Here is a 14,676-nt window from a genome sequence, read left to right as displayed (position 1 = left end):
CTAAGTAAAAGTGTGTAAGAAATAAGAGACGCTACTAAGTAAAAGTGTGTAAGAAATAAGAGACGCTACTAAGTAAAAGTGTGTAAGAAATAAGAGACGCTACTAAGTAAAAGTGTGTAAGAAATAAAAGACGCTACTAAATAAAAGTGTGTAAGAAATAAGAGACGCTACTAAGTAAAAGTGTGTAAGAAATAAAAGACGCTACTAAGTAAAAGTGTGTAAGAAATAAGAGACGCTACTATGTAAAAGTGTGTAAGAAATAAAAGACGCTACTAAGTAAAAGTGTGTAAGAAATAAGAGACGCTACTAAGTAAAAGTGTGTAAGAAATAAAAGACGCTACTAAGTAAAAGTGTATAAGAAATAAAAGACGCTACTAAGTAAAATTGTGTAAGAAATAAGAGACGCTACTAAGTAAAAGTGTGTAAGAAATAAGAGACGCTACTAAGTAAAAGTGTGTAAGAGATAAGAGACGCTACTAAGTAAAAAGATTTCTCAAGTTTTCAAAGCTTACATTCTCTCCATCAGGTTTCTTAGTGTCATACTTCTTTGTGTATGTTACTGTAAGTCCAGGTCCAGTAAGTGTTAAAGTACACTGTAGGCTAAACGTGCCTGATGCTATTTGGTGGCCAGTGCGTTCTGTAACGTTTTGTTTTCTTACCTCGCTTATATTAACTCTTGTCTGTCTGGTCAAAATAGTTTTACACGATTTTTTGTTTTCCCTATTCCCATTCTCGAATTAAGTTGAATCAATGGGTTGGTAGACATATGACGCGACAGTTTCTGCGTACTATGCTGATCCGCCATCTTGTCTGTAAGTTTACATGAGTTACCTTACTGAGCCTTACTCTGACTGTAGTCAATCTAGAACTAATACGATCGGGTTTAAGTTTCCGAAACATAATCTCTACCTTTTTAGTGCATTTAAACAAAATGCCTTGCTACTGCTGCATAAAAGGATGCTCAAATACTTCAATAAACAAGAAAGGAATGGGATTTTTTAACATTCCTAAAGTGATAACTTGGCAAGGCTCTAGCGTTGAAGAGATTACTTCGAAAAGACTTCTCTCTTGGCTGAAAGCAATCAACAGAAAGGGATTCACCCCAAAATATGTTGAAAGAAAACGTTGGCTTAAAGTTTGTGGAAATCATTTTAAAAAAGGTAAATCTAAATGAAATCTTATCTAGTCAATCTGTCTAGAGCTTGAGAGTCGAGTCTTAAATACTTATCATTATGCAGTTAGAGTACTAGATCTAGATTTCTAGTGTCTAGTCTTAAATACTTATCATTATGCAGTTAGAGTACTAGATCTAGATTTCTAGATCTATGTCAGTAGATATGGTATGTATACTATTATTATTAATTAATCTACTTATATCGACTCAAGCTCTAGATTAGATCTAGATCTATTTTAGACTATTTATAATAGCCTACTATCATGATCTAGATGCATGGTGTTATAATATTCTAGACTTGTTTATTAAATACTTCTATAGATCCATATTAGATCTATCTTTAGATTCTAGTCAAAATAGTTTTATTAAGTCTAGATCTAGACCGCAGAGACACCTTCTAGATATGAATCTTGATCTACATGTTACTTTATATTATATATTTTTTTTTAAAATTACTATTTTGATCAGTAGAATGAGTAGATCTACTAAATGTAGCCTGAGTAGGTTTACCTAGATAATATAATAGTATAAAAACTATATGTTAAGATATATAATCTAGATCTGTAAAATATATACTTCTGATTTCAACCATAGAAGTAAGTGATACACTATTGTTGGAGCATAGTGATCTGAAATCTAGTCATTATACTAGAATATAGATTATCTGGGTGAACTCAGAGGTATCCTAAAGATCCCAAAATTCAAAATACCAGTCTTCAACAAGATTCGAACCTGGGACTCTTTTGTTCCACTAAGGGCCTCTTTTGAATTAGTAGATCTACAGATAATATTTAAAGAATAATTAATATTCAAACAATATTTCAATTCATTTCTTTTATTCCACAAATATATGAATGCATTATGTGATTTAATTACTGTACTATAATTATGAATGTACACAAATTAGTTACTTAACACACATTATTTCAAATATTCTAGGTAAACCTGCCTATGTGCAAATGGTAAATGATCCTGATTGGGTACCAAGTCTTCACCTGGGATATGATAAAAAACAAGATGAGTCAAGAAGATATGAGAGACTTCAGCAGAGAAAAAGCAAAAAAGCAACAGGAACTATTACACTACCATCAGTACAGCCTTCTTCTAAGTCAGGTAACTTAATTCTTTTGTTTTGTGTTTATAAAAATATCACATTTAAAATATGGATGCCTTTAAATATTATTTTTACTATCAGCTATAACTATGATTATTTATCATCTCATTTATCAGGCAACACTACCTCTGAAGAAGTCAGCAACTTGCACACAGAAGAACAAGAAACTAAGTCTGCCACAAAAGACACAGAAAAATGCATACAAACTGATTTGACTGTCAATTTTATCTCAGTTTTAGAAAATGAGGTACATACTTTAGCACAAGATTTGATATATGCCAAGAGTGAAATTGAAAAATACACATTTGATGAAAAATACTTCAAAATAAACGAGGAAAAAGTTAAATATTACACTGGACTTCCAACATTTAACCTGCTAAAGAATGTTTATGTTTATTTAGAGCCAGCAATCACAATGACAAGCCGGAGCTGTCTTACTAAATTTCAACAACTTCTTATTGTTCTGTTCAAACTGAAGTTAAGTTTGCCTTTTAGAGTATTAGCAGATATGTTCAAAATTCACCCTACAACTGCATCTAAGATATTCGCAAAAGTTTTGGATGTTATGTATGTCAACATGTCCGATTTGATTTTCTGGCCCGATAAGGAGAGTCTCAGAAAGACAATGCCGAAAGAATTCATCCGTACATTTGGCAGGAAAGTGACAGTAATAATTGACTGTTTCGAAATTTTTATTGAGAGACCTAGCAGTGTTAAAGCCCAGGCACAAACATATTCTTCTTATAAACACAACAACACAGTGAAATATCTGATCGGTATAACACCTCAAGGTGTTGTTTCATTTTTATCTTGTGGGTGGGGTGGCCGTACAAGTGACAAACATATTGTTGAAAATTCTTCATTTTTAGACTATTTGGAATTTGGGGATTTGGTTTTGGCTGACAGAGGATTTGATATTGCAGCAAGCATTTCCTTACAGCATGCAGAAATCAAGATCCCTGCTTTTACTAAAGGAAAACAGCAGTTAACTGCCCTGGACGTTGAGCAAACCAGAAAACTTGCCCATCTGCGAATCCATGTGGAACGAGTCATTGGCAATGCTCTACAAAAATATAAGATTTTACAAGACACTGCACCTATTGATTTTCTTTTATGCAAAACAGATGGTGTTCCAACTCTGGATAAAATTGTTCGTATATGCTTCTGCCTAATCAATGTATGTCCCTCTGTGGTACCACTAGATTAGATTAAATTTTATGTTTTTTTTTTACCTGATATGTATTTATGTATATATTTATGTTTGAAATACCTTACTTTTTAAATTATTTTTGTTTAAATTTACATTATGCTATTGTAATAACCATATTCTATAGTGGCTCTATTTAGAGACTGAAATGTAAAGAGTAAATACATTTTTTATACAAAACAGTTATCAAATTAACACATGAAATAAACATGTTACATGCATAAGCACATGAGCTATGTGACAAAAAAAAAATATGTACCAGTATTTTGAAGTTACAAATTAGAGTTAGGATAACAGATAATGATATGTCACAAACAGGCAAATGTGATACAATTGAAATAAACATTTAAAAAAATATTTTAAGCTGTTTATTTAAAAGCTATTATCTGTTCTTATTTATCATTTAAATTTACTATGGACTTAGCTTTTTTCCTTTTTATTACACAATCAGGTAGTGTTTTACATTCAGAACAAAACCACTTTCCCTTTGGTGCTCTTTTTAAATGTATGCATTCAAAATGGAACCACTTAATAGAACATTGGGAATTGTCACACTTAATCATTTTGCCTTCATCCTTCCCTTTACAAATACACCAAATAGGTGTGGCACTAGCGAGTGTGTTAGACCTATCAAGTAAAATGTTATCATCATGTTTAGTTTTGGTGGGTGGCTCTATTTCTTTGTTTCTAGTAAAATAAAGACCTACAACTTCTGGTAGAACACAATTCATGAAAAAGTTTTTACTCGTTCCGAGTATTTTGCACCATAGTTCATGATCTGGGATTATTCTTTCCTTAAAAAATTCAAAAGGAGACCACACCACAAAGTCACAAAATTCACTACATGAAATGAAAATCTGTGTTTGTACTTGATAATAATATCTATGATGACGTTTTAATTGTATGGTTTCATTTACAGTATCTAAACAAAAATTAGCTTCTCCTAACAAATCAGAAATTTGTTTACAACCCGTACTTAAACTTAAGGGGCACTTTATTTCAACACAACCTTTTCCACAACAACTACATTTTACAATAGCATCTGGGGATGCACCAAGAAATGGATAGCTACTGTGAATAAAAAGTCCACATTGTTTCAATTTAAAGTTGATATGATTTTGCATATTAGCAATATACTCTAATTTTGCATTTTTTTCATTTTCTGTGCCATACTGCATAGCTTTTGTAGCTTTACACCCTTGATAGGAAATAATTGAATTTAGACATGTAATAGAAGGTTTTTTAATGCTGGTATGACAAACATCATAGACTTTTGAAGCAGTGATTCGACCTTCGCGCATGGAAAACCAAAGTTTGGAATCTGACTGACCTCTTGTTGCTTTTTCTACTCTTTTTGCTTCTTCATCCGAAAAATTTATGTCAATTGTTTGACAATAGTCCATTAATTGGTTAAATGTCACATTACAGTAATTCTCATTTCTAAAAGAAATAATTTGAACAGGATATTTAACTTTATTGAGAAAAGACTCTTGATAATGGGGTAAAACAGATAAGGTTGCAGAATTGCAACTGTCATTATGTAAACTTTCAATAAATGTATTAAAAGAATGGCTAGTAAGCTTTATAGTTTCTTTGGATTTAATAGCCTTTGAATTTGTATTTTTAGAAGTGGTGTTGTCCACAAGAGTATCAAACTTAACTTTTTTTGTTTTCGATGAGGTGAAGTCAATCTCAGAAATCTTAGTCGGCAAAACTTTTTTAAGCCCCGATGGAATCATCCAGTAAGATGACACGCCTGTAACTGTCTTACTCTCTTTGAGTCTGGTGTTGGCTTCCAGCATAAATAAAGTTGCTGCCACATGAGTGCAGGACTCGCCAAGTCCAGCTATACAGGAGCAGTGGGCTGATACAATAATACCCTCTTGATTTATTACTATCCAGGGCTGCAATACCCTTTCTGCTAGCCGCTGAGAGTGAAGAACCTATTTTAAAGAAAAATTTTTTTTAAAATACCTGTAAATATCAAGACATTGATCTTAGATACATGTTAATACCTTTGAATATCAAGATATTTAGTATATAATATAACAATATTTATTACTAACCTTTGCTAGTACTACAGTATTTAGGCAGTTGTGTGGTTTAAAAGCCATAACCTCTTGAACCCAGCCATCTAGGAACTGGTTGTAAGCTGCTAAACTCTTGTAAGCCTGTAGACATTTTAATAATAGATCTAGAGCTCTTGTAATATAAAGAATTGGTTGGACATCAAATCATCCTAAAAATTTAGAAATTCAAAACCTTAATCTACATGTGCAGCAACAGAGAGATGTAGATTTTAGATATGTCATGGTTTATATACTTAAAATACTGGTACTTAAATAAACACGATCTAGATCTAGATTTCTAGACCTAAGTCTAGATAACTAGATCTATATTTATATAATATACCAAATATTCTACATATTTAAGTAAAACGATATAGATTCTAGATATGCTAACTTAAGTAAGTAACTAGAATATAATATAGATCTAATATATAATCTAGATCTAGAGTAGGTCTAAGAAATAAAATAAATCCACTCCATACCTTGAATTCATCCTTTGTGTAAGCACTTTGTTGTAGAACAAGATAAGTGAAAAGATCTGGATAACACAAGGAGGGCAGCAAATCGTTATCTTTAATACACTGGCTTGCTTTCAAAGTGTAAGGATCAATATTATTGATTTCTGAAATTTTCTTTAAATATCTTTCTTTGCTCGACTCATCCATGGTAAGTGCCTAAAAGCGTTTGTTGATTGTGCATAGAAACCAGATTTTTACCACCAATATGTCTGCCGTGCCCAAATCACGTGACTATGTCTACCAACCCATTGGTTAGGTCAAGAATAGAATATATGCATCCTCTGTTTGGGACCCCTCAACTCAAGAAAACATTAAGAAACTGGAACAGACACAAAAAAAAAAAAGAGCTGTGAGATTCATAACAAACGAACATTCACATTTGATTAGAGTAACACCTTTAGTAAAATTTAGAAAGCCTTCAGGATAGAAGACTCAAAAGCAAATTAGCAACTATACATAAAACACTGAACCATAATCTTCAAATACAAAAACAAAATCTAATAAAAAATACTCAGAAAGACACAAAGATAAAGGCGCATTCCTCGTTCCATATTTTAGGACAAATTTGTACAAATGCACTTTCTTCCCTAGTGCTATTAGAGCATGGAATGGGTTTCCATGAGACAGCCAGGATAACCACTGACAGTGACTTGGCAGAAATTAAGTCATTGTCTAACATGCATGACGCGTAGGACGTAAACATCTTCTTTTTTGAAGTAACGTCTGTGTAATATAAGATAAGATAGAAAGAATATTTGCACAATTATTCATTGTTTATGATAACACATGAATCAATAAATATTTTTTTTTACAAATAGATAAATCAATAAGTCGTAATTAGTTCAGTTTGTTTTATCTGGAAAATGTACTAAGCTAATGGGAGATAATGAGAGATACGGGTAACGATTGAACGGTGCTCTCCCCCCAACGCGCGAATATGACTCATGTCAACATGCAGGATAGCAGACTCGTAAAAGTCGTACGACAAGGAGAGTACCTTACGCAATTGTGTATAGTTATAAACTGATTCAAAAGAATCGATAGTATTTCACTATCTATAAACTTGTCAATTGAGTGCTAGTTTAGCGTTCTAGGTATCCGAAAATCTTTTTTTTTTTTTTTTTGTACGGGACTTATATCGGTTTTGTGTGCTGGACATTTTCACGAGAAACTCTACAATGTCAAGGACGCTAAAATGAACGTTACTGTTGAAAAATAAATAAAAAAATTGATCAAACTGTTTTTTGATTTCTATTCAGGACATACATACATACATACATACTCCTTTTGTTGTGTTATATATATTAGATATTAGGCGCCTACTTAAGTCTGGCACTTATGGTATATGTTTAATGGTATTTTCAACACAAATTAGTTAATTATTTAGGATTTTAAATCTCAACGTTTGTCAATTATTTCTAACTATGATAAGACTAAACATCAAATTATTCAAAACTATACATTTAAAAAAAATGAAAAGTAAAAAAGTGAGAGAGAGAAGTCAATTTTAAGGCCTTCTGACTAAACTCCCCTAATCCCAGGTAGTACTTAAGCAAAAAAAAAAGTCAACTTCAAATAGCTCTATTGAGTTTCAGTATCATTGAATTAACATAACAAATGGATCATCAATTCCATACTCTGAAAACTTATGCTTTGCAAGGGAGACTAAAAGGTCTGCAGGACAGACTTGTTGGAGATCCATGCAGTCAGTTATGAAAATATGTTTACAAACTATTAGAGACCTAGGAGATGAAGTGACCATGGGATGAAGTGACCGGTGATTAAATGACTGGGGATGAAGTGACCGGGGGTGAAGTGACCGGTGATGAAATAACTGGGAACCCAAAAAAATATAATGTGTTGCGCTACAACCAAAATATCTTCGAAGTGATAAAAAGTGCGAACAAACATGTAAACCTTTTAAAATTTATAAATATTGTAACAATTGAAGGGAGGCAGCTCAATGAGATATAGATGTTTATTTTCACGAGGACATCACATATACACAAGACAACGTCTGCCTTGAGCACAGCATCTTCATCTCGGTTCTAGACTTGGGCGAAAATCGTTCTCTTCTCTCTCATGTCAACATCCTTCCAAGTCTAGTCACTAATAGTGCGCACCTTCTGCACTATCTTGGATGGCGGTGTGCATTGCAGGGTTAGAACGATATGAACGTCTTATCTTATCTTATATAATACAGACGTTACTTCAAAAAAAAAAGATGATTACGTCCTACGCGTCATGCATTTAGTCATACATATTAACCAATGACTTAAATTCTGCCAAACGACATATATTTTCAGTTTGGGATCAGCAGCGTCACAGGCTCTGACAGGGTGTAGTAGGTTTAAGTATAGTTGCAAGGCAGCAGAGATTTAAATTCAGTTTTACTTCTGCTAGGTGGGTAGCCAGCCAAGGCTAATGAGCATACTGGATTTACCCCTTCTCCTGTCAGTGATATCTTCGCGGACTCAATATTTGACCCACACATGAAAGATCAAGAAATACACGAGAAACTGGTCTTAGGGAAAACGTTGACAATGATACACTTCATAGAGCTACAAATTCCAATTTGAAACATAATATCCGCAGCAAAGGATGATAAACCTGCAAAAAGACATTTCCAGTGTGTCTGGTGATTCTAGCAAAATATTAATTTTAATTTGGTTTCAATTGTAATTTTATCAATAAAAAAAAAGATAGATCTCTAGAACTTGGTATGTAGCTTTAAATCACTATTTTATTTTTCAAATCACTACAGATAGAAATTGGTTTTAAAAAAATGTTGATGAATTTGAAAAAATTTGCAAGTTAAACATGGGGTCTACCGAAAACCAGAAAACATGGCAAGGGGTCTACAAGACAAAAAAGTTTGGGAACCACAGCACTATAATAACATGTCAAAAACATCAAAAATTATTCTAAATAAGCATATTTATATATTAGACGAAATGAGGGCTTAAAGGCAAAGTCTTAACCCAATAACTAAGCAAAAAATATTTAATAGGGGATGAAATGACCGGTCACCATTTTTTTTTACTTAGCAGTCATGTTTCAATATAGCGTGGCGGAGTTTCAAAACACTTCGTTTCCGAACCGGTGGAGGGGGGGGGGGCGCTCGAGTTCGAATTTAGGTGAATGCTTTGGGGTTTTGCACATCTGGATTGGGGAAATACACGACACCCTCGTTAACCTTCAACGACAGAGGATCAGTCTTCATAACATCTGACTTATAGATCGCTAGGTCTGAATGAACTTTTCTTTTTTTTTTTAATTTAGAAATCTCTCCCTATCTCTCCCTATCTCTCCCTATCTCCCTCTTGTTTTTCTTTAGGTTCACCTATATCATCACCCCCTTTCCCTCCACAATTTCTTCATATCGCGTTACCTTCTTTTTCTTTTATAGCTTGAAGACTTTGAACCGGATCTTATAAAATCAAGATGCAAACTGTGTTTTAAACTGTGACGTGGAAATCTACAATAAATATTGAGGTAAACAAATCGAAACATTTAGGTTATTGGGGAAATTAAAAGTTAAATTATGATTGACCTATAACCTTCACAAAGTGTCAACTTTTTGTTAGTATATAACGTGAAACGAGCGCACTGATGCGTGAAGTATTGGCCCGCAATGTACTTTTGACCACATTTGTAGCAGACATAAAGAAAATACTTGGGCCCTTTTTTTTTCTTTGTGTGTGTGCACACCTCTGCTACCCGCCGACAGAATTATTGTACTTTTAGTCAATAGAAAGCCAGAATTGTCGTGTGTTTATTCCGAGGCGTCACAAAGGGGGGGGGGGGAGGTCATGTCAGGTCACTCGGCGCAATTAGCTTAAGTTTTCACCCTGCTCCTTTTCACGCACACACACACACACACTATGGCCCTCTCCCAAAAAAATGTTTTCCAAGTAAATATTTGTCTTTAGTTCTTTCTACTTAAAAAAAAAAAACACAGGCAAATAATTTCATAGTTAAATGTGAACTTGATTCTATTTTGTAAAATTCCTTGTTTATAAATAATAAAGAGTTGGATTGTTTTAAAAAACTAGCATTACACACAGGTTTCAACTGTTAAGTTGTTCCCATATATATTGTTAATTAGACCGAATCCTACTTTTATTTTTTAGCTATAAAAAAATGGTCTGCATGTCAACGATCTCCATAAAATACTTTTTAACCCGTGATTTCTCTCTCTCTCTCTCTCTCTCTCTGTCTCTGTCTCTGTCTCTCTCTCTGGAATCTCATTTTCGTTTTGTTTTTTTAAATCATGCCCCGCATCAATATATTTGTTCTCTGACATAGAGTTTTGACTTGAATCGCAACTACAATCTTGAAAACACTCCTGTCCCTTGCGACACACACACACCCACATAGTTTCAGTCGTAAATTCTAGTATCACTTTTACTCCCCCCTCCCGCTAACATAAAAAAAAGTTCGATCTACACACAATCTCTGAATTTTGTTTTACTCTTATCTAAGGCTTATCAATTTATTATCGAAATATTTAATATACACTATGTTGCCTTTCGGGTGGACTCCACCCCCACCCACCCCACCCCCCACCCCCCAAAAAAAAACAAAAAAAAAACATACACACCATCCAAATACGTGAGACTTATTTTTTGTGCTATTTCTATTTATGCTTTATATTTAGAATGCGGCCTTTTTTGGGGGAAAATACCGCGAGTAAAATGCAAAAGTTTAATAGAAAACTTGCAGGTTTTCGCAAATTGCAGCGTTCAGGATGGTAATAGGTCAAAACCGTGTCTTAGCGAGCACGTAACAGGTAAAATGAACCTGTGTACGATATTTCATGTGAATCCGTAAGCAGTTGATGAAATCTTTTGATACATAGGTCCATAAATCAGTGTAGTGGTATTTTGTGCTTATAATATCAATAGAAACAGAAATACTATTCCTAACACGTGGGAAGTGTGGTCGAGAGGCTAAATACACTTGAACGCTATATAAAACAAGATTACAAAGACAGTTTGTGTGGAAACACAAACTCAAAATCGGCCCCCGAAGTGGTCCACCCAGGCAGGCTTCAATATTTTCTGAAAGAACATCCAAATGAAATTATATCAAAGACAAATGAGAGATAAGAATGGAGAAAGAAGGTTGACAGATCTTGTGTAGTGCCCCAACGGTACAGCAGATCAAAGGATATGTGCAAGTGAATGCAAAGTTAGATGTGAACCTGGCCTAACTAGTTCCCCTTTCAGACCTTGTCGTCTATAGGGCAGATGATGTTAAGTTCATCTGTTTTTGTGGCCTACGGTTAACGAGGGTGTCATGTAGCCAGCACAACGACCAACCGCCTTTACTTTTCCCCAACTAATATCAGGTACCCATTGGAGCTGGGTGGACTCAGAGGCGCCTAAGGATTCCGAAGTTGAAAATCCCAGTCTTCACCAGGATTCGAACCCGGGGCCCCCGGTTCGGAAGTCAAGCGCTTTACCGCTCAGCTACCGCGCCTCTCCTGGCCTAACTGAAGTCTTATAATTGATGTTAATTGTTTTGAAAAGGCCCAATCTCTTTTTTTTTTTAAAGGAAACCTCAGAATTTGCGCTATTCAGTTTTAGCTTTATCATCATAGGAATCCTTGGGCTTTATGCCTCTTTTCTTTGCCTCTTTTTTGGGCTTTATATGCCTCTTTTATGGGCCATCTTGCCTCTTTTGTGGGCTTGAGGCCCAATCTCTAATTTGAATGCTCAAAAAAAAAAAAAATCGCAATAAAGAAAATGTTAACGAAAATGAAATTTACAAGATTACTATTCGTTTTAATTTAGGTCTAACTTATAATGCATACTAATTAGCTTTTTCTCTTTAAAAAACTGCTTGCATAACTGATTTTAAAAATTAGATTTTTCGCTTTCAGAAAAAAAAATAGCCGTTGCATCAGAACTTTGAATGGTCTAAAATATTGCGATGTCGGATTTTCAATATCTTTTCTAGTTTACGAGATCTAAACGGGACGGACGGACAGACGGACAGACGGTCTGACGGACAGACGGACAGATATTTCGCACAAAACTAATAGCATCTTTTCTCCTTTAGGGAGTCGCTAAAAAGGTAAAAGCTTGTTTTCTCTCGAGACTTCATAGAGCAGCCAAGTAAAAGCATTTCATTACACGAAAAAGTTTGTTATAACATATAACGTTTGAAGTGTGAATCCGGTGGCAACAAATTTAAAGCAAACACACACACACATATATATATATATATATATATATATATATATATATATATATATACATACATACATACTATTTTCCCCCCTAGTAACGCAGCTGTGTTCAAATGGCTAGTTTAAATAAAGGACTTTCATCGAAAATGTTAATAGGTTAACTTGATCCAAACAGGAGTTGTTTTTTCGTGCCGAAACTCAAATCGTTTCTAGATCTACCTTGCTCTTTACACAGGCTGTCAATTGACCAGACACACTAATGGAATGTGTAATTGATATCATTGTTAGTGAAAGCTACACACTTGTCTAGCAATCTGTTAATTACTGACCATCTGGGAGAACTCATTCGTGTCTCTAGGTCTCTTGATAGAGTTAGGCGTCTCAAAACGTTAGAATATAAAGCCAGTTCTAATTACGTTATTTTATGTCAAACTGCCATCGTAGCATTTCAATTATTGCTACCTTGGTGTGTGAACCTATCCAACTCTTGAAGTTCTGATTCGCCAAGTCTGACTCGGGCACCCATTGCCTTATATCCCACTCGCACAATTTTAGTTTTATCCAAGTTTATGCGGAGGCCAATTTTTGGGCGCCTCTCTATCTAGGCTCTCCGTCATTTCTTGTATGCATTTATCTGTAGCCCCAAGTAGTGCAACGTCTTTGTCGAAGTCCAAGTTCGTCATTGCTCTCCTCATTATGTAATCGATGGCTAAAAAGAGTCACAAATACGCTCTTCAAAACTACATATTTTATAAAACGTGTATATAATAAATATATTTGTCCCAGAGTATGGTATAAGACAAATTCATACAAAATATATTTCTAAAACAAGCAAAATATTTTTAAAATCCTTTAAATCCTTTAAACAACTTACCTAAGGGGAAGAACAAAATAATTTATGACAAATAATTCATTGATTCATGTTTTGTTAGGTAAAATAAATGTTTAAAGTTTCGACTTGATCCGAGAATGGGTTTGTGAGATATAACGTGTACAATTATTAAAGGGGATAAAACCCGACATATTTAACCATATCTGCGAATACTGAGAGATTAGTTTCCCTTGCTGATATCAAACAAAATAATTAATGACCAGTAATTAATTGACTTATTGTTTGATTCATATATTACCAACGTCAATGAATAAAGTGGAAAGTTATAACTTGATCCGAGAAGGCCTGTGGGAGTATTAACGTGTTCAAACTTTATACCGGACAGACAGAGTCAGTTGATAAACGCTTTCGAAAACAATATTACAAATCGCGCCAATAAGATAAGATAAGATAAGATAAGATTTATTGATCCAATCAAATGGAAATTCAGTTTGACTACAATTGACAACTTCAGCGTATTTACTGTACAATAACAATATAGATGCAAATACGAACAACATTCACACACGAAACACAAACACACTCATAACTAGCACTTTAAGAATTAGACTTCTATGTACTTCTCAATGACGACAGATGATCTTGTAACACTCTGACCGAAAGTGGGATGAAGGAGTTTTCAAATCTTTCTGTTTTAGTCCTAATGGAAAGGAAACGACCACTTCGTTCAGATCTTATGACACAGTGGTTTAGTGGGTGCAGGTTATCTTTAAGAATCGTGAGTGTTTTGGAAAGGTATCTTTTATGAAAAAGCTCTTCAAGAGATGGTAGCTGTGTTCGAGTGATATACGATGCTTTTTTAAGTAGTCTAAGTCTTTGTACCAGTGAAGTATTACCATACCACAACAGGTGATGGCAAAGTTAATTAGACTGCTGGTGGTTGCTGTATAAAAAAAAAGTTTAATTATTGTTTTGTAGATGTTAAATTTTCTTAGCTTTCTGAGATTGAAGAGTCGTTGGTGAATTTTGGTGTAAAGGTTTTGACAGTGTTCACTCCGTTTCAGTTTGTTGTTGATGGTTGTACCTAGGTATTTATATTCTTGCACTTGTTCTATGGTCTGGTTGTTTATCTGAATTTCTGCAAGATGGCCTTTATGTTTCCTAAAATCTATTTTCATTTCTTTAGTTTTCTGAACATTTAAAATTAGAAAGTTATCTATACACCATTGGTGAAAAGTGTTAATTGTTGAATGGTACAGATTGGTAGGCCTACAGACAATGTTCTGTGTTGTGTGTTTGTAATCTAAAGATTCACATTGACTTGACATAGGAACTCACACATTATTCAGCTGGCCCTAAATTTTACTTTGAAAAGTGTCTGCGCCAGAGTAAGTACTAAATCATTAACTCTCGCAGCGCTGGGTTCAAAATTGGATTAGTAACTTAGTCTGCTGCAGCTCACATCGATTCGATGCCACATCGATCCCAGTGTTGTATCGATATTATCCAAAATCAATGGCTCATTCGTTCAGAAAGCTAAGCACAGAGACGTCAACACGTGAATAA

At 34.3% G+C, this 14,676-nt stretch overlaps 2 protein-coding genes across 2 annotated transcripts; one reads left to right on the top strand and one right to left on the bottom strand.

The window, feature by feature from the left end:
- The first annotated feature begins 804 nt into the window (after positions 1–804).
- On the top strand, positions 805–3,612 carry LOC106053822 (uncharacterized). Its single transcript, XM_056019267.1, has 3 exons — positions 805–1,160; positions 2,114–2,287; positions 2,405–3,612. The coding sequence occupies exons 1-3, from the start codon at positions 932–934 to the stop codon at positions 3,493–3,495; spliced, it is 1,494 nt and encodes a 497-aa protein (XP_055875242.1). The 5' UTR covers positions 805–931; the 3' UTR covers positions 3,496–3,612.
- A 275-nt stretch (positions 3,613–3,887) lies between these two features.
- Positions 3,888–6,316, bottom strand: LOC129924402 (uncharacterized). Its single transcript, XM_056018622.1, has 3 exons — positions 6,047–6,316; positions 5,562–5,666; positions 3,888–5,438 (listed from the first exon to the last, which is right to left on the bottom strand). The coding sequence occupies exons 1-3, from the start codon at positions 6,227–6,229 to the stop codon at positions 3,888–3,890; spliced, it is 1,839 nt and encodes a 612-aa protein (XP_055874597.1). The 5' UTR covers positions 6,230–6,316.
- Between the last annotated feature and the right edge of the window lie 8,360 nt (positions 6,317–14,676).

Source organism: Biomphalaria glabrata, chromosome 2 (assembly GCF_947242115.1).
Source record: "Biomphalaria glabrata chromosome 2, xgBioGlab47.1, whole genome shotgun sequence".
In the NCBI taxonomy this organism is placed as follows: domain Eukaryota; kingdom Metazoa; phylum Mollusca; class Gastropoda; family Planorbidae; genus Biomphalaria; species Biomphalaria glabrata.
The sequence above is the reverse complement of the archived record's forward strand: the minus strand, read 5'-3'. Positions and strand labels throughout refer to the sequence as shown.